A 24,387-nucleotide genomic window follows, 5' to 3' on the forward strand; every position below is an offset into this window, starting at 1 on the left:
ATACCCCTAATAGCCACATTACAGGTGCTCCAATAGCTACACATGCCTAGTGACTACATCTTGGATGATATAGAGAATATCTTCATTTTTGCAGAAACTTCCATTGGATAACACTGCACTAGAAGCAAAACTCTTGACTTCTCTGCTATACCACTTCACCTGTACTTGTATATAACATTGTCAGATTATTAAAGCAAGTTTATCCTCAGATTGAAATGGTACCCCATTCCAGTATTCTTGCCTGGAGAATCCCATGGACAGAAGAGCCTGGTGGGCTATAGTCCATGGGGTCTCATAGAGTCGGATACGACTGAAGCGACTTCACACACATGCACGCATCCTTAAATTTTTAATCATTCATTCTGTGCAGATGACTATCACAAATATACATCTAGCTTAACAGTTTTCCTAATTATCAGTGTCACATTTCCATCTATATGAAAGATATGTTCACTTGGACACACAAATATTAACCAAGCTTTCATTTTTAATCTAAATGTAACTTTTTCCCCTAACCAACTTTCTCTCCTGACTTCCCTATTACCATCTTTCTTACTCTTTTACTCCCAGTTGCTGAAGTTTAGTTATTGAACGTGTTCTAATTCCTTCTTTCTTGTTTCCTGACTCTATATCTTGTCAATTTTTCCTTAAAAATATTTCTCAGATTTGACTTTCTTACTGCTGTTAAACTAGATCATAATGGGTCAACCTGGATTTTATCTTTTCCCATGTCCTTATAATCAACATTTATCAGGTTAATTGTATCAAATATCAATGGCCCTGTCACTCTCATTCTCAGAAAATTATAACAGTTGCCCTAAAATTTGGTTCAGTGCATTCTACAATCTCATCTACCTCATCTCTTTCTTGATTTTTGCATGAACTGTTAATTCTAACCAGACCGGTCTCATTCCTCTATTTTGAGATAATTCATCTTTGCATTCCTGAGATTATGTTCCTATTCCTCCTCCACACATCTCTACTTATTGACATATTAACCACCCTCCAAAGATTAACCTCAGGGCCCTTCTTGTCTGTGTGGTGAAACAATTTAGGTCATAATGTTCTTCTTAGATGCTAGAAAAGTCACTCTATGTACTATTCATCATATAACTTCCTGTCTTGCTGGGTATAATAATCAGGATTCTCCAGAAACTACCTATTGGTTTTGTCTATGTCTATATCTGTATCTATCTATCTATCTAGAGAGAGAGAGATTAGAAAAGGGGAGCATTAAGTTTTAAAAATTGACTCACATGAGTGTGGTGGCTGGCAAGCCCAAAATCTTCAAGAAAGGATAAAGGTTAGAAACTCTAGCAAGAATTTGATATCTTGAGCCTCAAGACAGTCTAGAAGGAGAATTATTTCCTTTTTTTAGAGAAAAAAGAGAAAACTACAAACAAATATCCCTTATAAATATTTATATAAAATTCCTCAACAAAATGCAGTAAGTTCCCTATATATGAACCTAAAGTTCCGAACCTTCAAAGATGGGAACATGCATTCACATGTCCAATCACATAAGTTAGTTCACGTGTCTGATGTATATTGTGATGTTCATGTATCCTCTACAAGGGTTTGTGCTTTTGTGTACTTTACTGTACAGTACTGTACAGAGTATAGTAGTATAGAATCTTTATTTTAAGCCCAGGATGTCCAAAAACAAGGGTAAAAGCTGTGGTGATGTAGCTGACACTGCTAAGAAACACCGTCTGTTTCACTGTACTACTATACTTTTTAGAGTACTGTACTATAAGACTAAAAATATTGTCTTTACTTTTTCTGCTTGGTTTGTGTATTATTTGTGTGGAAAGTATTTAAACCTATTACAGTTCAGTACTATATAGCCGATTGTGTTAGTTTAGGTATTATGTTAGTTTATGTTAGTTCAGGCTAATTTTGTTGGACTTAACAACAAATTGGACTTTCAAACACGCTCTTGAAATGGAACTCGTCCATATGTAGGGAACTTGCCGTACTAGCAACCAAATTCAACAGCTTATTAAAGTGATTTCACATCTTGAAAAAGTGAGATTTATTGCCAGATTGCAAGGGTATGTGAACTTTCAAAAAGCAATCAATTTAATGCATGTGTGCTTGCTAAGTCACTTCAGTTACATTCAACTCTTTGCCACCCTATAGACTATAGTCTGCCAGGCTCCTCTGTCCATGGTTTTTCCAGGCAAGAATACTGGAGTTGGTTGCCATGCCATCCTCTAGGGGATCTTCCCAACCCAGGGATGGAACCTGCATCTCATATCTCTTCTGCACTAGAAGGCAGGTTCTTTACCACTAGCACCCCTTGGAAAGCCCCAACCAAATTTAATACATCTCATTAATAGACTGAAGAAAAATCTGTGTCTATCTCAGTTGATACAATAAAAACATATGACAAAATTCAACACCATTTAATGATAATAACACTCTACAAACTAAGAATAAAAGGAAACTTCTTCAACATGATAAAGACCATTTATTCAAAAACCTACAGGTGACATCCTACTCAATGGAAAAAAACTGAAAACTTTCCCATTAAGATCAGGAGCAATTCTAGGATGCCTCCTCTCACCACTTCTGTTCAACACAGTTCCAGCCAGCACACTTGGGCAAATAAAGGAAACATAAAACATCAAAATTAGAAAAAGAACTCTGTTCTCAGACAAGATCTTTTATACAGTATCTGTCTCTGTCTCTCTCACACACACACAATTGTCATAGCTAATACATGTGTTCATCAACATGCAAAAATCAGTTGCTTCTTACTATTCACATTAGCCAAGATATGCAAACAACTGAAGTGTTCAGCCACCAGCAGATAAATATATAATGTATATCAGTCAATGAAAATGTGTTGTGCAAATGTGCCATTGACATTAGAGACATTTATTTTACTTATTACAATTACTAACTCAGCTAATAAAATTATATGGGACTAAACAATAGAAAACTGGGTATATAAACACTACACATCTTTAAAAAGAGTGTTTATTTGGCTCAGTGAATTTTCTTTGCTCATTTTGTTTCCCAAGCACACTATGACAAGAACATGGTGTGCTTTACTTGGAAATTCACCCTTGCTGTAATCAGATATTAAGGTGTGGTCAGAAAATAGGCTTTAGCAAAGCACAGTTCTGAAAATGCAGTTGGTTTTTTTTGTTGTTGTTGAAGAGGAGAAACCACTGACGAGTTTGGTATAAAGCAGCAGATCATGCACTTACCAAGGTGAGCCTAAATTGTTTTGGTTTCTTTTAATGAATTTATGAGTTTTATTATAGAATTGCTAATTTCTATGAAATGCAATGTTTGATAGAGTCTATTTAATTACTTACACATATGTTAAATAACTGGAGATGGTATAACATCAGTATAGCAATTATGAAGATTTCTTGTATGAAGTTATAAACATTGGTTTCCAAAACAGGAAGAATATGCCAGTGTATTGGTATCATGCCTTCTTTCTCAAGGTCTCCCCTGGCGGCCCAAATAGTAAAGAATCTGCCTACAATGCAGGAGACCTGGGTTCTATCCCTGGGTTTTTGGAAAGGTTCCCTGGAGGAGGGCATGGCAACCTACTCTCATATTCTTGCCTGGAGAATCCCCATGGACAGAGCCATTTCTGACCCATTGAAATCATTTCTTCATGGAGAAACTTACTATTTGAAAGTATATTTTACAGGTTTTTACAGATGCTTAGGTAGTACAGTCCATGGATCTCAAAGAGTCAGATAGAACTGAGCAACTAACACTTTCAAGTAGTGTTTAATTGATTACTAAGTCCACTCTACAGTTTAAGTCCATATATGTTATAATCATCTCAATATAGATATTACCCCATGAACTATACAGTCCATGGAATTTTTCAGGCCAGAATACTGGAGTGGGCTGCCGTCTCTGGGGTCGCACAGAGTCGGACACGACTGAAGTGACTTAGCAGCAGCAGCAGCCTTTCTCTTTTCCAGGAGATCTTCCCGACCCAGGAATCATACCCAGGGAGAACCCAGGTCTCCCGCATTGCATGTGGATTCTTTACCTGAGCCACAAGGGAAGCCCAAGAATACTAGAGTGGGTAGCGTATCCCTTCTCCAGCGGATCTTCCCGACCCAGGAATCGAACTGGAGTCTCCTGCATTGCAGGCTGACTCTTTACCAACTGAGCTATCAGGCCCATAGATATTGCATGGCTTAACAAATCATATTGAGTCAAAAACATCTGTGTATTTGCAAAGAAACGATAATTTATGTTGATAATTGCAATCCTGAGACTAGCTAAGATCCTAACTGGGCTTCATTGGTGGCTCAGATGGTAAAGAATCTGCCTGCAATGCAGGAGACCAGGGTTCAGTTCCTGTGTTGGAAAGATCCCCTGGAGAAGGAAATGGTGATCCACTCCAGTATTCTTACCTGGAGAATCCCATGGACAGAGAAGACTTGGGGGGGCTACAGTCCATGAGGTCGCAGGAGTCAGACACAACTTAGTGACTAAATGACCACCTAAGATCCTAAAATATCATCTAAAGGAAGAATACACTATATTTAATATAATGAGGTCTTTTTAATATTCTAATTTTTAAGAGCTATTAATTCATATATAGTAGAAGCTCTAACTTCCTCATATTTAATAAACTAGAGAACTCTGCTCCCTCAAGCTACTGGCTATTGCACCAGTTTTTTATTTGTTTGTTTTTTGTTTTTGTAACAGAGAAAACTAAGCACTAGATAATTTAAAGGTTTTTATTAGTAACAATAAAATCCAATATCCTGGGAAAACATGCATTGGTCATGAAATCTGGCTTTTCTCCTTTTTATTCTATTTCTAGAATTTTATTAGCTCCAAATCTAAGCCCAGAATGAAGCAAAGAAGTTATAAATTCATGTTAAGTTCTGAATAGGTGAGCTAGGTAACCAGAAACTTATTTGGTGTGTCAGGGTTGGGGGGGCATGGTGAAACTCAGCAGCATGCTTTTCTAGAAGCCCTTAGGGATGTAAAGAACGCTTCATATCAATTAAGTGATAAAAGTTCACATTGTCATGATATACTTGTTGGTATTTTATTTCAGAAGAATTAAGTTGTAAATAAGATGGCAAATTCTGAACAAACTGAAGAAATGCAAAAAAATTACCAGAGAAATGGGTATGTTTTGCCTAAATTCTACAAAACATGTTCTGCAACTTCAATTATATCTTATCCTTTTCTCAACTGTAGCAAAATGTCAATAATATTTTCCAAAAATAACAGTGCTGTTTGCATTTTGCTGGACTTTAACATAGTGCTATAACTGGATTAATAGTAAATTTAGGAAGCATAATTGCTAGAGGCTTTGATTTTGTATTTACTTCAGATATTTATTCTTCCAAATTTCTTATCTCTTACCAACATGTAGAGGGAAAATACTTAAATATTTTTAATTCTTTGTGAATCCTTCATTCCATGTGGTACAGTTAATAAAAGAAAATATTGGATTCTAACTATTTTTTCTATATGTATATTTGTATGTTATAAAATTTTCCTACACCTGTAATTCATTAACTTAGAGATGTAAAATGGAAATGATTTTAAATATTTTATTTCTATTTTTACCATAATAATTGAGTTAAATTTCAGTGTATAAACTATAAAACTGTAGAGGCCTGCTTTAGATTACCGGTCATATATTCCTGAAACAAAATTTATCAAAAGAAGATAGGGCTCACTAGATCTAGAGCTTTAAAAGTCCACATTTGAGCTGGGAGAAGGAGTAGTAGGGCTTTATCATCTTGAAGCAATAATTTTTGTCATCTATGAATTATCTCTGAGCAAACTGGCCCAATATGTTAGTAAATTATTAACTTCAGGTGGAATAAAATTAAGTGACTTGTCATTTATCAAAGCGGCCAGAACAATATGTTATGAAGCTGAAGAGAGGAGTCAGGAGTTCATCCTTCTGTGACATCTTTTTTAGGAAATTTAATCTGATCCCCTCCACCCTTCTTTTAATGCTTCAGAGTCGTGTGTGTGTGTGTGTGTGTGTGTGTGTGTGTGTGTGTGTGTGTGGTGTGTGTGTATTTAAAGACAGATTACAGATTCCCTGAAATCAGTGGACAAAAATTTACATTCTTTGTCTGGAACTCCTTGAAAGTGAGCTAAGAAATGAAATTTTCAGTGAGTACAAATTTCTCAGTACACTTGTTTAATGTGTACCTAATAGAACTTCTTTCATTTAAAGCATACAGTTTCTCTTAAGCAATTTGTTACAAAGGGTTAAAAATTCTAATTCACCACCTCATACTCATTAGGATGGCTCCTATCTAAAAATAGTAATAATAATATAAAGCAGAAAATAAGAAATGTTGTTGAAGATATAGAAAAATTGGAATATTTGTGCATGGCTGATGAGAATGTGAAATGATGTAGGAAACAGTATGGTGATTCCTCAAGAAATTAAAAGAATTCCCACATGATCTAGAAATTCTACTCTTGGTTGGATACACAACAGAATTGAAAGCAAGGACTTGGAGAGATATTTTTATACCTATATTCGTAGCAGTATTGTTCACAATAGCCAAAAAGTAGAAGCAACCCAAGTGTTCACTGCTGGTAAACGGTGAACAGAATGTGAGATAATACTTGCAATGGAATAGTATTCAGACTTAAAAAGGAGGAAAATTCTGAAAAGTACTACAACATGGGTTAACCTTGAAGACATTTTGTTAAGTGAGATAAACCCTTCAGAAAACAATAAAACACTGTATTATTCCACCAAAATGAAGTTCTTAAAGTAGTCAGATTCCTGGAAAAAGAAAGTACAATGATGATTGGCAATGGCTATGGGGGAGGAGTTATTTATTGGGTACTGAGTTTCTTTTGGCCAAGATGAGAGTTCTATGAGTGGTTGATGGTGATAAAAGCAGTATGATTGTACTTAATACCATTATATTCTTAAAAATAGTTAAGATGGTAAGTCCTATGTTATGTGTATTTTATCACTATAAAAAAATTCTACTTCAGATGTGTGTCTTTCAGTTGTTACCTAACTAATAATGCAGAGACAGCCAGTGATAAATTACTTTCCCAGTGATTATACTAAAAACCTTTGTACTGTATATCATCGTTTGATTTTAAAATTTCAGTGTTGATACAAACTTATTACCAAGTTTGATACTTCAACACAGTTTTAATTAGAAAATTCTACAAATTATATTCACATTGTAATCTTTCCATTTTAAACATTTGTTTTCCAGAAAACTCCAAGAACTGCCTAAAGTAAGAAAGCAAGTTGTTGGACCTATTGAAATAGTAAGTAAAAGTAGTTAGAAAGTGTGTCTATGTATCAGAAAATTTTAGGGAATTGTCAGGAGAATATAGAATAATTGTGTTTGTCTCATACAATTTATTTTTGTGTTTGGGGGGGTGTTTAAGAAAATAATTTACGAAACTATTATTTCCAACAGGAAAAATATATGTAAGTAACCCATAAATGCTATAATAAAAGATTTTTAAAAAATAACACAATACCTGTACAAAGATCCAATTTTGCCCAAACTAATGGCAAAAGCTAAAGGCTGATTTTTGATGTTTATTTAATGTGTTTTATTCATTTTCCTCAGTTTCGCTTTGCTGACGGACTGGATATCACACTCATGATCCTAGGATTACTAGCATCACTTGTAAATGGGGCCTGTCTTCCTGTAATGTCACTGATACTAGGAGAAATGAGTGACAACCTTATAAGTGGATGTCTAGTCAAAACCAACACAAGTGAGTACAATATTTACCTTTCCATGTTGCTAGGGACTCAAAAGTATTAAGGAAAGCAGACATTAAATTCATAATACAGATTATTCTCTTGTCAAACTGTGTAATATTTATTCTTCTGTGTTGCCAGGGACTAAAGAACCAAAATCCATATTTGTCAGCCTTCTTCAAAGAAACAGAACCAATAGGATGTGTGTGTGTGTGTGTGTGTGTGTGTGTGTTTATGTAGAGAAAAAGAGAGACATGTATTTTAAAATATATATATATAGCTCACATGATTAGGGGAGATCATAAGTCCAAAATCTGTAAGGTAAGTTGACAAACTGCAGACCCTCTGTTCCTTATTTGACTTTAAATATTAATTTATACCATATTATTTTCCACCCAAATTTTAATTTTTTAAATGCCCCAGTTTTGTTCAAGTGGAATAAATTCATAGTTTCCATTTCTATTTCCTTCCATGTGATGACATCCTATCTACACAGTTATTAATTTTTTGATATTTTAATGATAGAGTCTAAAGATGTCATTTCATTTGGTAAACAAATGGAACTGCCAATTTATTGAATATATGTTTGTTGATTGCCAGTTATGTCTGTCTGTCTCTTTCTCTGAATGAGTGAGTGAAGAAAGGGAAGGAAGGAGGGGAAAAAAGGGAAGGAGTAAGGACAAACAGCAACTTAAGACAATCTCTTTGGGAGTACTCCTTCAGTTGCAGGCAAATGTGCTAAGTAGCTTCAGTCTTAGATCTGCTCTGTAAATTATTACTTTGTTAACTTTAGATAGGGTAGTCATGTGTGAAAGCGAAAGTCACTCAGTCCTGTTTGACTCTTTGCAAACCCATGGAGTATACAGTCCATGGACTTCTCCAGGCCAGAACACTGGAGTGGGTTAGTTAGTTAGTTCAGTCGCTCAGTCATGTCCGACTCTTTGCAACCCCATGAATCACAGCACGCCAGGCCTCCCTGTCCATCACCAGCTCCTGGAGTTCACTCAGACTCACGTCTATTGAGTCGGTGATGCCATCCAGCCATCTCATCCTCTGTCGGCCCCTTCTCCTCCTGCCCCCAATCCCTCCCAGCATCACAGTCTTTTCCAATGAGTCAACTCTTCACGTGAGGTGGCCAAAGTACTGGGGCTTCAGCTTTAGCATCATTCCTTCCAAAGAAATCCCAGGGCTGATTTCCTTCAGAATGGACTGGTGGGATCTCCTTGCAGCCCAAGCTGTTCCCTTCTCCAGGGGATCTTCCCAATTCAGGGATTGAACCTGTAGTCATGAGTATCTGACTGATATTGCTGAATTTTAATTTTGTTTTTGTTTGAGCCGTGTTACTCAGGGTTTAATTGTGTGTTGTTTCAAATGTAATGAATACATAAAGAGGTTGAGAAATATCTAGGTAAATAATGGGTTTTATTTGTATAGGGATTCCCAGGTGGCTCAGCAGTAAAGAATCTGCCTGCCAGTTTAGGAGAAACAGGAAATGCAGTTTCGATTCCTGGGTCAGAAAGATCCCCTGGAGGAGAAAATGGCAACCACTCCAGTATTCTTGCCTGGAAAATCCCATGGACAGAGGAGCCTCGTGGGCTACAGTCGGTGGGGTCACAAAGAGTTGGACATGACTTAGAGACTAAGCACACATCCTATTATTGGTATAGCATATTATTAAAAAGAAGTGGAAATATTAAGGAGTATATTTTCAGCCTTCTAACATTGGTTTTCTGAAGGATAACAGAGGAGGATTTTTTGCTCCTACAATTAAAGATACATTTAATAACTATCATTGATCAGAGGCCCATTTTTATTCCAGCACTGAACTTTTTCACATTTTACCTCTATTAATATAATCTCCAAAATGAAATTATACCATTTTTATGTGATTCTAGGTATGATTTTTAGAAACAATATATATTCTTTGTTGTTGTTGTTTTTTTCCAAAAGATATATTGTAGGAAGAGAGCTGACTTCAGAGGCATTTCTCATTCAGAATGCAGAAACAGTTTTCTTCACAGTCTCCAAAAACCAAATTAAGAAATTGGCCCCATTCTTCACAAGACTCCTCTCCACTTCAATAAGAGACCTTGTTCTGTCTAAACAAGTGCTTCTGAGGAGGAAGCTTGTGAATTATAGCCACATGCAGAGTTCCCTTTCTCCATAACTCCTTACATCCCATGACCTCTTTTTTTAATATAAATTTATTTATTTTAATTGGAGGCTAATTACTTTACAATGTTGTATTGGTTTTGCCATACATCAACATGAATCCGCCACATGTGTTCCCCATCCTGAACCCCCCTCCCATCTCTTTGTTAATTCAGTTAAATTTCCTTAAAACTTTGTACTGAGGTTTAATATTTCTATGTCAACTTTGATATTTGTGATAAGCTGCTTTAAAAAAAGTTCCAAAAATGGAATAAAGGAAAAATGCACATAAAGATCATATATATCATCATATAGGATGTTATTGTGTTTATGTAAGAAATGAAGAGCATGAGGTCTGTTGATTTATTACAAATGTTTATTATGATCAGAGAAGGAAATGGCAACCCACTCCAGTATTCCTGCCTGGAGAATCCCATGGACAGAAGAGTCTGGTGGGCTACAGTCCATGGGGTCGCAAAGATTCAGATACGACTGAGCGGCTAACACACACACATATTATGGCCCTTTAAGAAAGAAAATTATGATAGTTGATATCAACCTCTGTTTTGTGCTGTTGGTGAAATTACAACCTTGGTATACTAATTAAGGTATGATGTAGGTTATTTTAGAATATATATAGAAATTTTACATGGAAACAGGTAAACCAAGAATTATTTAAATACTATTTTATGATGTTGCCATTCTTGTACCCAACAAATTTCAATGAGCTTCTTTTAAATTTTTCCCATAACTATTACAACTTTCATTGGTATTCTTGCTTTTCCTGGACTTTCTAAATTATTTCCTGGGGTATTTCAAACTGAATTCTAAATGCATAATCTCAAAGGAAAGGAAATTCTGTTACTATTACTTACATTCCTGTTACTGAAATCAGAGATATCCTAAAGAATTATTTCCAGGTATGAGCTACATGGTTAATGTTTCCTTGCAACTTTTCATGTTGCATGTGTACTTCATGTGACCAGAGATAATAAATTCAAATTTCAAATTTTAGTTTGAAGAATAGAAAAGAAAGATGATTATTAGCTATTGTGTTAAGTCCATTTTCTTGAGAAGGCATTATGTTTTGTTTGGAGGACTATGTATAAAACACACCATGGCCAATTATAAATAGATTAATATCCTTTATAATTTGAAAAACTTTTCTACAGCAAATTATCGGAACTGTACTCAGTCTCAAGAGAAGGTGAATGAAGATATGATTGTGTGAGTACAAATGAAATGTTAATATCATATTCATTGCATGCTGCTTTGTATGTAAAAAACTGAAATACCTATCTGATTATTAATATTACATATAAATAAGTAAAGTAAACACGTCCTCTTCTTTCATTAGATATATAAAACATAATTATATATTATTTTTTCACCTACTTGAAAGGTGTATAGCTTCATATGCTTTCAGTTTTGACAAAATTGTCATAATAGAAATGTTGTATTGGGATTTGCATTTTTGTATCAGCTTTGCTTCCTGGAACTGAAGGTACATATCCCAGAGGTTAAATGACTAAGTTTTCCTTTTTTTCAAGTAATTTTTCTTACAAAACTTCCAGAAAAAGTGCCACCCCAGTAAACTTTAAAAGCCAAAAATATGTGCAACAAATAGTTAAGTGGAAAAAAAAAAGTAAGGAATAGTAAAGTTTTATTCAGATGAATTTTGGAAATGAACTATTCAGATTGTTATCAGTTCAGTTCAGTTCTGTCACTCAGTCGTGTCTAACTCTTTGCGACCCCATGAACCGCAGCACACCAGGCCTCCCTGTCCATCACCACTCCTGGACTTTACTCAAATCGTGTTCATTGAGTCAGTATTGCCATCCAGCCATCTCATCCTCTGTCGTCCCCTTCTCCTCCTGCCCTCAAACTTTCCCAGGATCAGGGTCTTTTCAAATGAGTCAGTTCTTCGCATCAAGTGGCCAAAGTACTGGAGTTTCAGCTTTAGCATCATTCCTTCCAATGAACACTCAGGACTGATCTCCTTTAGGATGGACTGGTTGGATCTCCTTGCAGTCCAAGGGACTCTCAAGAGTCTTGTTCAACATCACAGTTCAAAAGCATCAATTCTTTGGTGCTCAGCTTTCTTTATAGTCCAACTCTCACATCCATACATGACTGCTGGAAAAACCATAGCCTTGACTAGATGAACCATTATTGACAAATAATGTCTCTACTTTTGAATATGCTATCTAGGTTGGTCATAACTTTCCTTCCAAGGAGCAAGCATCTTTTAATTTCATGGCTGCAGTCACCATCTGCAGTGATTTTGGAGCCAAAAAAAAATAGTCAGCCAATGTTTCCCCATCTATTTGCCATGAAGTGATGAGACCGGATGCCGTGATCTTAGTTTTCTAAATGTTGAGCTTTAAGCCAACTTTTTCACTCTCCTCTTTCACTTTCATCAAAAGGCTCTTTAGTTCTTCTTCACTTTCTGCCATAAGGGTGGTGTTATTTGTGTATCTGAGGTTATTGATATTTCTCCCAGCAATCTTGATTCCAGCTTGTGCTTCATCCAGTCCAGCATTTCTCATGATGTACTCTGCATATAAATTAAGTAAGCAGGGTGAGAATATACAGCCTTGACATATTCCTTTCTTAATTTGGAACCAGTTTGTTTTTCCATGTCCAGTTCAAACTGTTGCTTCCTAACCTGAATGCAAATTTCTCAGGAGGCAGATCAGGTGGTCTGGTATTCCCATCTCTTTCAGAATTTTCCACTTTATTGTGATCCACATAGTCAAAGGCTTTGGCATAGTCAATAAAGCAGAAATAGATGTTTTTCTGGAACTCTCTTGCTTTTTCCGTGATCCAGCAGATGTTGGCAATTTGATCTCTGGTTCCTCTGCCTTTTCTAAACCCAGCTTGAACATCTGGAAGTTCACGGTTCATGTATTGCTGAAGCCTGGCTTGGAGAATTTTGAGCATTACTTTACTAGCGTATGAGATGAGTGCAATTGTGCAGTAGTTTGAGCATTCTTTGGCATTGCCCTTCTTTGGGATTGGAATGAAAACTGACCTTTTCCAGTCCTGTGGACACTGCTGAGTTTTCCAGATTTGCCGGCATATTGAGTGCAGCACTTTCAAAGCTTCATCTTTCAGGATTTGAAATAGCTCAACTGGAATTCCATCAGCTCCATTAGCTTTGTTCATAGTGATGCTTCCTAAGGCCCACTTGACTTCACATTCCAGGATGTCTGGCTCTAGGTGAGTGATCACATACACCATCGTGATTATCTTGGTCATGAAGATATTTTTTGTATAGTTCTTCCATGTATTCTTGCCACCTCTTCTTAATATCCTCTGCTTCTCTTAGGTCCATACCATTTCTGTCCTTTATTGAGCTCATCTTTGCATGATCTATTCCCTTGGTATCTCTAATTTTCTTGAAGAGATCTCTAGTCTCAGAATATTTATAGTAAAATTGTATTCAGATTAAAAATTGTAAATTCTGAAATAGATAACTTATAAGGACATTTTGTTTTTGTAGGCTTGTGTCTTAAGCAATATGCTTTCCTCTGTCACATGTGTTGTTTGTTAGAGAAATGCAGTGTTACTGGGTATATTCACTGGATTTCAGTAGTGTCTCACTAAAACTATCTGTCTTATCAGACCTAAAGTGAAAGTAAAAGTGTTAATCGCTCAGTCGTGTTGGACTCTTTGCAACCCGTGACTGTAGCTTACCAGGCTCCTCTGTCCACAGGATTCTCCACACAAGAATACTGGAGTGTGTTGCCATTCCCTTCTCCAGGGGATCTTCCTGACCCGGAGATCAAGCCTGGGTCTCCTACATTGCAGGCAGATTCTTTACCATCTGAGCTACCAGGGAAGCCCTTATCAGACCTAGGGGATCTCTTATTCTTTTCCCCCAGAAGTGAAGCCTCCATGTTATATAACCCTAAGACACTGCAATGGCACTGTCTAGGCCATAATTCTTGATCTTCCACGCTGTTAGTCACAACCTCATGTGACTGTAGCTTCATAATCTTCAATTAATTAAAATTAAATAAAATTTTAAAATCAGTTCCTCATCTTCAGTCACATGCCAAGTGCTCACAAGTCATGTAAGGCTGGCTGCCATATTGTACAGCATAAATATGGAACATTTTCTTCATCACAGAACATTCAGTTGGGCTGTGCTGTTCTGCAACTAAATGTGAATAGTACTGCCTCAAGTTTTGCTTTGCTGCAGTCTCACCTTTCTTTGAGGGAACGTTTCTAACTTTTTTAGCAATTTTCTCATAAAATTTATTGGTATTGGATCTTTTGAAAATTCCTAATTAGGATCCAGGAACTTCCTTCTATTGAATATACTAGTCTTACAGTATTAGAACAGGGCTCTGATGTTACAATCATGAAGTATGAGTTTCTTACTGAAAAAGTTTGGAACCTTTAAAATTAGGGACATCTATTTTAAAAACAGATAATAAAAGGGCTAGAGTAAGATATGTCTATGTAGTCTATGCACAGTTATTAAGAGATTACAAAATTTATGAGGAAATATTCCTAACATTTATAATGTAATATTTGTTATGATGTTGTTTCTCAAACTAGTGTATCAGTTTTGAAATATTTGAGGTATGTAATGAATAATAGTTCCACAGTCAAGTTGGTTTAGAAAACACTGTATATGACACCCTTGTTGGACACTTTGGACAGATAAGCATAGTTAAGGCTCAGTTTAACCCAAGTTTTCCAAACCTCTTTAATTATGGAAACCAAACATCCTGCTGAGCTAATGTTTTGATGAACAGCTATCTGGGAAACAGTTTTTTATAGAACTCTTTTGGTAGGAATATGGTTGTGCCTCTTACCTCTGTAATAATCAGGAACTGAACAATTTTATTCTACCTCAGTCATTTTACAAAGAGAATCACTCATAGCCTTATGTAATTTTAATGTTTTAATGTTGTCTGTGCCTTTGTCTTACTAATTAGACAATTGTTCTGAAAATAAGATTCCTCCTTTGTAATCAGTTCCCATTTCCACCCCGCAGTCCAGTTCAGTTCAGTCGCTCAGTCGTGTCCGACTCTTTGTGACCCCATGAATCGCAGCACGCCAGGACTCCCTGTCCATCACCATCTCCCGGAGTTCACTAACTCATGTCCATCGAGTCGGTGATGCCATCCAGCCAACTCATCCTCTGTTGTCCCCTTTTCCTCCTGCCCCCAATCTCTCCCAGCATCAGTCTTTTCCAATGAGTCAACTCTTTGCATGAGGTGGCCAAAGTACTGGAGTTTCAGCTTTAGCATCATTCCTTCCAAAGAACACCCAGGGCTGATCTCCTTTAGAATGGACTGGTTGGATCTCCTTGCAGTCCAAGGGACTCTCAAGAGTCTTCTCCAACACCACAGTTCAAAAGCATCAATTCTTTGGTGCTCAGCTTTCTTCACAGTCCAATTCTCACATCCATACCCCCAAGCAAATACTTCTCTGCTATCTTTAAAGATTTGCAGAATTCAGACACTGCATGTGCTTAGAGACATACAGTATATAGGATTTCCCAGCTAGCTTCTTTTATTAAATGTAATGTTTTTGAGATTCACCCATATTATAATATGTATTAGTAGTTTATTTCTTTTCATTGCTTAGTAGTAATCCACTGCAAGGATATATCACATTTTGTTTGTCTGTTCACCAGATGATGGACTTTAGGGCTGTTTCCGTTTTCTTTTTTTTCATGTGCAATTTAAAAATAATGTTTCTATGAACATTAATATGTAAGGTTCTGTGTGGACATATGTTTTTATTTCTCTTAGGAGTGGAATTGCTGGGTCATATGGTAATTTCACATTTAACTTTTTAAGAAATTGCTAAACTGTTTTCCAAAGTGGATACACCATTTTACTTTCCTACCAACAATGTGTGTTTCAGTTTCTCTGCATCTTCACCAACACTTGTTATTGTCTTTTTCATTATAGCTATTTTGTAGGTATGAAGTGGTGTGGTATTGTGACTTTAATTTGCATCTCCCTGGTGACTAATAACGAGTATTTTTTTTCATTTACTTTTTAAGCATTCATGTATTTCTTTGGTAAAATACATATTCAAATATTTTGCCTATGTTGTTGTGTTTGTCTTAAATATTGAATTGTAAGAGTTCTTCATAAATTCTAGATATGAGTTCTTTGTCAGATATATGACTGGCATATATTTTCTCCTAGTGTGTGGCTCATTTTCTCATTTTTCTTAAAGATTCCTTTTGAGGCTGAAAAGTTTTAAATTATGATTAGGTACAGTTTATCAAGTTTTTTGTTTATGAATTTCCCTTTTGGATTTAGGAATTCTTTGCATAGGATCATGAAAATTCTCTTCTATATTTTCTTCTAGAAATTTCAACATTTAAGCTCATCCTTAGGTTTTTGATCCATTTGGAGTTTATTTTTGTGACTGTTGTGAGGTAAGGGTCTAACTTCTTTTTTGCATGTGGCTATTCATTTGTCCCAAAACTATTTCTTAAAAAAACTTTTTTTCCCTGTTGAATTGCCTTGGCACTTCTGCTAAAAATCAAATGCCCACAAATGTAAGGGCTTCTGTTCTCTCATTTTTGTTGCATTTATTGATATGGTTATCCTTATACTACTGTCGGGCTTCCCTTGTGGCTCGGACAGTAAAGAATCCCCTGCAGTGCAGAAGACCTGGGTTTGATCCCTGGGTTGGAGAGATCCCCTGGAGGAAGGCATGGCAACCCACTCCAGTATTCTTGCCTGGAGAATTCCATGGACAGAGGAGCCTGGCAGGCTGCAGTCCATGGGGTCACGAAGAGTTGGACAGGACCAAACGACTAAGTACAGCACATGTTGGTATCACACTGCCTTGAATACTGTAGATTTAGAGTTTAAATAAATAAAATTTTTAAAATCAGGTAATGAAGATCCTCCAGCTTTGTTCTTCTCTTTAGACATCTCATCTCTACATACATTTCTACATCTATTTTGGGATTATCTTTCAAAATCTGCAAAATAGCTTGCTGAGATTTTTGACAGGGGTTAATTGAATCTATAGGTCAATCTGGGGAGCTCATCATCTTATCAACACTGAGTCCTCCAAGCCATTTATTCAGATCTTTAATTTCTCCCAACAATGTTTTATAGTTTTCAGTGCACACGTCTTCCATTTCTTCTTTGCATTAGGTTTTCTTAACCCTTTTTCCTCTTATGATATTGCAAACATTTTCCCCACAACATTCCCCACAAAAAGTTCGATAAGATTTCTATTAAACCTATAGCATCCTGTGGTGTCTTTGGGCAGTCCCTTCTATTAGAAAAGTCATTTCTCATTATTGTAATAATTATCTTCTATTAAAGTCATCATGAACACCGAAATACCAATACTGAACCATCACTTCTAGGTTTCTGTGAACCTCCAGTCACAACATTTTCATTAATCAATTAATATTGAACTCATAGTCAACAGCACTGTAACTCATGTCTGAATGACACTTGGCTTTCACATGTATTTTCATGCTCCATAGGGGACTTCACAGCTTCCTGCACTTAGGAACACTAGACAGGACTTCAACTTGCTTCTGGAGAGTTATTTTAAACAGTGAAATCATCAACAACAACAACAAAAAAAACACACAAAAATAAGGACAATTTGCCACTACCTAAATCACAAAAATGACATTGAAGGACAGGGAAGCCTGGTGTGCAGCAGTGCATGGAGTCACAAAGAGTCAGACACAACTTAGTGACTGAACAACAACAACAACAAAAACAACGAGAGCTAAAACAGAGAAGCAGAATGTTGCCTTGTTCAGCCTCAGCTGGGAACATCTATCTATGTCGGGTGACTCAAAATTTTTGCCACTCTGCACATGTCCATAAATAACAATGAAAACAGCAATAACTGATTTTGGGGTTACAAGTAAATTTTATTGAACAGGCACATTTGCCAACAGAGAATCTGGGAATAATGAGACTCAAGTGTGCATTTCTTTGTGCTTTTTTGGTACTTTACTATCTTGGCTTTCCAATTACCTCACTGGCCATTTCTCAAGCTTTCTTTACTGGTTCTTTGTCTTCTTCTTAAACTCTACTATGTTTGGAGAGTACTTGAGCTCAGTCCTTGGCCTTATTCTCTTTTTTTATTGATATCTACACTTTATTCTCTGTCTCTGTGGGTGATCTCAGCCAGTACTTTAATTGCCATCTAGAGCTGTTGACTCAAATTTTCATCTCCAGCCAATACCCCTCTCCAGCACTTCAGCTTCTCATTTTCAACTTGTTATTTGGTATCCACTTTGATGTTTAATGGGCATGTCAGACTTATGTCTAAATTAGAACACTTAATATCTTCTGCAAATCTGTTCCTCTGTCAGCTGCCCACATATGTAAATGGCACCCCATTCACTCAGTTGCTCAAGACAAAATCTAAGCAGTTATGCTTGCTTTCTTCCCTTCCTGCTTCCTGTTTTCCTGCCAGTACACTGGCAATTCTTGTTTGTTGTTGTTTTTCCAAAATATAACGCAATCAGCTTCCACCATCTACGTCCAAGCCTCCATCTTTCTTACTGTGACCACTGCAATTGCCTCCTATCTAAACTGTCTTTTTTTCTTCTTCTTTTGTTGTTGCCTTCATCCATTCTCAGAGAGGATCCAGAGTAATCTTTAAAAGTGGAATAGATAAGGACATTGTATGTTTAAATGGTCTTCTTATCTCTTGGAATAAAACTTGTGCAGTGCACCATAGCTAAGAGCCCTATGACACGCCAAATTCTCCAGCCTCACAATTTCATACCACTTTGGGCTTCTTTTGTTCTGGAAATATAGTAAGCTCTTTCCTGCCTCTGAATGTATTACTTGCTCTTCTCTGTTCCTGCAATGCTTTTCTTGCTTTTTTATGGCTAGTTCCATTTCTTCTTTTGAATCCCAGCCATTATATATTTCCTCGAAGGAAATTTTCTTAATCATTCTTTTTATCTCCACTAACTCTCCTGACTCACCTTTTTGTTAGTTGCTAAGTCCTGTCCAACTCTTTTGGAACTCCATGGACTGTAGTCTGCCAGGCTCCTCTGTCCTTGGGATTTCCCAGACAAGAATATTGGAGTGGGTTGCCATTTCCTTCTTCAGGGATCTTCCCGACCCAGGGATTGAACCTGCATCTCCTGATACATACATATATATATATATATATATATATATATATATATATATAGCCATTGATTCGTCAGTGGCGCTTAGGTTGTTTTCATTTCTTGGCTATTGTAAATAATACTGTGATGAATGTAGAGAAGCATATGTCTTTTCAAATTATTGGTTTTATATTCTTCAGACAAACACCCAGAGTGGAATATCTGGATCATATGATAGTTCCATTCTTAATTTTTTGAGGAATCTCCATACTGTTTTCCATAGTGCCTTCACCAATTTAAGTTCCCAGCAACAGTGCACAAGGATTCCCTTTACGCCACATCCTCGCCAACACTTGTTATTTCCTGTCTTTGTGATAATAGCCATTTTAACAGATGTGAAGTGATATCTCATTGTGGTTTTGATTTGCATTTCCCTGATGATAAGTGATATTAAACACATTTTCATGTGTCTCTTGGTCATCTGTAGGCTTTCTTTGGAAAAATGTCTCTCCCGATCCTCAGCCCATTTTTTATTTGAATTGTCTGTTTTTTCCTTGTTGATTTTCATTAATTTTTATATATCTTGGATCTCAGCCATTATATCATTTCCTCAAAGGAAATTTTCTTAATCACTCTTTTTATTTTCACTAACTCTCCTGACTTACCATTTTGTTAGTCGCTAAGTCCTGTCCAACTCTTTTGGGACTCCATGGACTGTAGTCTGACAGGCTCGTCTGTCCTTGGGATTTCCCAGGCAAGAATACTGGAATGGGTTGCTGTCTCCTTCTCCAGAGATCTTCCCAACTCAGGGATTGAACCTGCATCTCCTGATATACATATAATATTAGATATATTACTTGTAAATATCTTCTCCCATTCAGTAAATTGTCTTTCTATTTTGTTGATAATTTCCTTTGTTGTGAAAAACTTTTTGGTTTGATGTCATCCCATTTGTTTATTTGAAAGCTGATTCTAAGAACCAATCTATTTCTTCGAGGTTGTCCAACTTGTTGGCAAATAACTGTTCATTATATTCTCTTATAATCCTTTGTATTTCTTTGGTATCTCTTGTAATTTCTCCTCCTTTGTTTCTGATTTTATCTAAGCCTTTTCTTTTTTCTTAGTAAGCTCAGCTAAAGGTCTGTCAATTTTATCTTTTCAAAGAATCAGCTTTTAGTTTCATTGATATTTTCTGTTGTTTTTTGTCTCTATTTCATTTATTTCTGCTCACCACTGTCTTCAAGCTTCATTTCTTTTTCTTTTTCTAGTTCCATGAGGTGTTAAGTTAGATTATTTATTTGAGATTTTTCTTATTTATAGGCCTGCTGTGAACTTCTCCTTAGTACTGAACTTGCTGTGTCCCATAGATTTTGGCATGAAATGAATAAATTTCTTATCTGGTCTCCCATTGTTAGATATTTAGAATGCTTACAATTTTATGTATTAATGCTGCAATAAACATTCATCAAATTAATCTTTGTACATATTTCCTCAGGGTAAATTATTTAAGTTGGATAATTTTGGATTTAATGGTATATATATATATATATATATATATATATATATATATAAAGCATTTAAAATATATATTTAAAGCATTTTATAAAATGCTTTTGACTACTATCATTTCTTTACTCTGCCTTTTCCACATACAACTAAAATAATTACATCAATGTAGCACTTTCAAATGAAAGTATTAAAAATATGGAAAGAAGCTATAACTAACAAACATATTTAGAAATACTAATCTATGCTAATAATATAAGAGATATATTCTGAATGTCATACAAGGGTAACCTAGATTCCTCTATCAGCATACTCAGTCTTTCTGATGGTGGTTTATTTTTAATTATGTGCTTTAGCACAAACTCTCTTAGTCAAATATGACAAATCTCATTTTTTGGTAACAAAGGAAAAAAAGGTGTACGTCAGTCTCACTAAAATTTCCAATAATCTTTTTTCCAGGCTCACCTTGTATTATGTTGGAATAGGAGTTACTGCCTTGATTTTCGGCTACATACAGATTTCGTTTTGGGTCATGACTGCAGCACGGCAGACCAAGAGAATTCGAAAACAGTTTTTTCATTCAGTTTTGGCTCAGGACATCAGCTGGTTTGACAGCTGTGACATCGGTGAACTCAATACTCGCATGACTGAGTAAGAGAATGGATGTGCAGTGTATCAACTTTGTTCTTATACATGATGTATAAATGACTTAATTTCACGTGTTTTCTTGTTTCAGTGACATCAACAAAATCAATGATGGTATTGGAGACAAAATTGCTCTGTTGTTTCAAAACATGTCTACTTTTTCTGTTGGCCTGGCAATTGGCTTGGTGAAGGGCTGGAAACTCACACTGGTGACTCTGTCCACATCCCCTCTTATAATTGCTTCAGCAGCCATATTTTCTAGGGTAGGTAAGATGGCTAATGCAGTGTTAACTGAAAGCAAGAATGTGAAGATATTTTACTGAGATTGTATAAAAAGAAGGCAGTTCTATTTATTTATGTGTCCCCAGATAAGAAAGAATATCATATGCCACAAATACTTTTGATTTTGTTCATCATTAACCACCTTTCTATCTTCAAGTAATTTGACTACAATGAAGTCTGGTTTTAATATCTTACTAACATCTAAAAATATTCCTTTCATTTAGAATCTAAAGCAGTTTCAAATACTAGCATGGATAAAGTTTTATGCCACTATACATTGAATGCTGGAAAAATCTTGTGTATTTTCAATTCCCAGATAAATGTGTTTCAATTAATTTCACTAGAACAGAATGGAGAAATCCTAAAACAGTAAACATTTAAGCTGTTATGTGACTATTTTATGTCAACCATTCCAAATTTATATTTTATAAGGTTCTGAATAACCATTTAAAATGTCTGCTAATGTATATGTTTATATATTATGTCAATGTTTCAATTTTTTAAAACAAATTATGTATTTACACAAGTTATAGTTTATCACTGTTATGGTGTGAATATTAATCTTTTTACAAGATATTAATCTATTTAAAGCCTGGTTTTGAAATCAGTGCCCTTTGTCAAGGGCAAAATATATATATCCCTGCACCAATATATCCTTAATATATCTCTCCATGTTAAGTCTTTGGCAATACTACCAATGTGTATATCCATTTCCTAGATTGGAGGCACAGTGTACTCTTGAAAGATGAAGTTTTGTTTTGTTTTTGGGTTTTTTGAGTTTGAAATTTTTCAAAGCTAATTGTTCTTTATGGAAGTAAAAACCATAAAATTCACTGAGTTTATTTTTTAGCTATATACAAATTCAACCAGATAATAACTTTCAGCAATAAAAAATATTCTATGATTAAAACTCCCTTCACAATAGATTCGGGTGTTTAGACAACAGATCTTTATTTAGTGAATTCTAGTGTTGACCTTGTAACCCTTGTAAAAATCTTCATCCCCAGCTTACCTGAAATGAGGACCCCTCAGTAGGAAAATTACCCATGTTACTAAAATCAGAGTTTTAACTTCCCAGGAAGTCAAGTGGACAATGAGTTTAAAAAGAATAGCAGTGGGGAAAACTAAAGTCTGCTCTTGTTATTAACTGGTTGCAATAGGAAGCAAAGTCAAAATTATCTAAATGACTGAAGAAGCCAGGCTGGATGGTTTCTAGCATCTTTCAATTCAATTTAATTTGACAAGTATTTATTGAATACATCGATAAGATGTTACAGAAAAGCCCAAATGAATTTTTTGGCCAACCCACTATGAGGTATTTTGCTATGTGCAGCTTCCCCTTCAGGGATACATTATAGAAATAGCTATCTTTATTAAGTGAATTTGGTAAATAATGAGGATTAGTCAGTTTATAATACCTTCTGCTTTAGCAAACATCTGAACATGTCTTACATAAAATTAGTTCCAATTCAGTTCAGTTCAATTCAGTCGCTTAGTCGTGTTCGACTCTTTGCGACGCCATGAATTGCAGCACACCAGGCCTCCCTGTCCATCACCAACTCATGGAGTTCACCCAGACTCACGTCCATCGAGTCAGTGATGCCATCCAGCCATCTCATCCTCTGTCGTCCCCTTCTCCTCCTGCCCCCAATCCCTCCCAGCATCAGAGTCTTTTCCAATGAGTCAACTCTTCGCATGAGGTGCCCAAAGTACTGGAGTTTCAGCTTTAGCATCATTCCTTCCAAAGAAATCCCAGGGTTGATCTCTTTCAGAATGGACTGGTTGGATCTCCTTGCAGTCCAAGGGACTCTCAAGAGTCTTCTCCAACACCACAGTTCAAAAGCATCAATTCTTCAGCGCTCAGCCTTCTTCACAGTCCAACTCCCACATCTATACATGACCACTGGAAAAAACATAGCCTTTACATAGACGGACCTTTCCTGGCAAAGTAATGTCTCTGCTTTTGAATATGCTCTCTAGGTTGGTCATAACTTTTCTTCCAAGGAGTAAGCGTCTTTTAATTTCATGGCTGTAGTCACCATCTGTAGTGATTTTGGAGCCCCAAAAAACAAAGTCTGACCCTGTTTCCACTGTTTCCCCATCTATTTCCCATGAAATGATGGGACCAGATGCCATGATCTTCGTTTTCTGAATGTTGAGCTTTAAGCCAACTTTTTCACTCTCCACTTTCCAACTATGTGGAGTGTATTTTGAAAGTGGATTGATTTGTTATGTGAGCAAGCCACAGTTACAGACTCATAACCCTAAGGACCATTTCCCTGCTTCCTTTCATTGAACTGTTACGCTAATTACTAAATTAAATCCTTCACTTATTAAAGGAATAGTAAGTGAGATATATAATAGGGAAAAAGGCACATGCTGATTAAAAACTTTGAGAAATCAAGTAAACTTGACTAATATCACCAAGAAATAGTCTCTCTCTCTCTCATTCCTCTTCTTGCTACAACTCTCTAAGTCACCCTTGGGAAGTCTTTTTCTTTTTTCTTTTTTACATAGTAAGAAATCAAATCAAGTCAAATCAGGCACACTAATTTCCAAAATACACTTAACAAGAATCATGTCCCTAATATTCTTCTCCAAATCAAATTTTTCCAAACTGAATTGAGATAGATACTCATTTTCTAAGCTTTCAAAAATATAGAGGAAAAAACAGTGAAGCTCCATTAGAAGGTAAAACAGATTTAGACTCTAGGTTATGTTAAGCTAAGCTTATTCACTGCTGTGAGATTCTAAAAAGTCAGTATCTGTCATCATTGATTTCCATATTTGCAAACTGACTGGGTTAGAATGTTATAAAGTATCTTTTCAATAGCAAAATTTTGTCATTCTAGATTCTACCTGAATTAAATTCTCTGCACATTGTTAGTATCTCAGGTTATTCTTTTTTTTTTCTGATAATCGGTCACACTTTTATTTTTTATTGGGGTATAATTTACAATATTGTGTTAGTTGAAGATGTACAACAAAGTGA

The 24,387-nt window shown here is 35.9% G+C and overlaps 1 protein-coding gene across 1 annotated transcript in view; it reads left to right on the top strand.

Annotated features, from left to right (window-relative positions):
- Positions 1-5,077: 5,077 nt before the first annotated feature.
- Positions 5,078-24,387, top strand: part of ABCB5 (ATP binding cassette subfamily B member 5) — a 115,699-nt gene continuing 96,389 nt past the window's right edge. The window contains exons 1-6 of the mRNA XM_069587638.1: positions 5,078-5,130; positions 7,218-7,272; positions 7,584-7,734; positions 11,044-11,098; positions 20,928-21,119; positions 21,205-21,376. Of these exons, the coding sequence (XP_069443739.1) occupies positions 5,078-5,130; positions 7,218-7,272; positions 7,584-7,734; positions 11,044-11,098; positions 20,928-21,119; positions 21,205-21,376 (678 nt within the window). The remainder of the gene's footprint in view (positions 5,131-7,217; positions 7,273-7,583; positions 7,735-11,043; positions 11,099-20,927; positions 21,120-21,204; positions 21,377-24,387) is intronic.

The sequence above is a fragment of the Ovis canadensis genome, chromosome 4, assembly GCF_042477335.2.
Source record: "Ovis canadensis isolate MfBH-ARS-UI-01 breed Bighorn chromosome 4, ARS-UI_OviCan_v2, whole genome shotgun sequence".
NCBI lineage: Eukaryota > Metazoa > Chordata > Mammalia > Artiodactyla > Bovidae > Ovis > Ovis canadensis.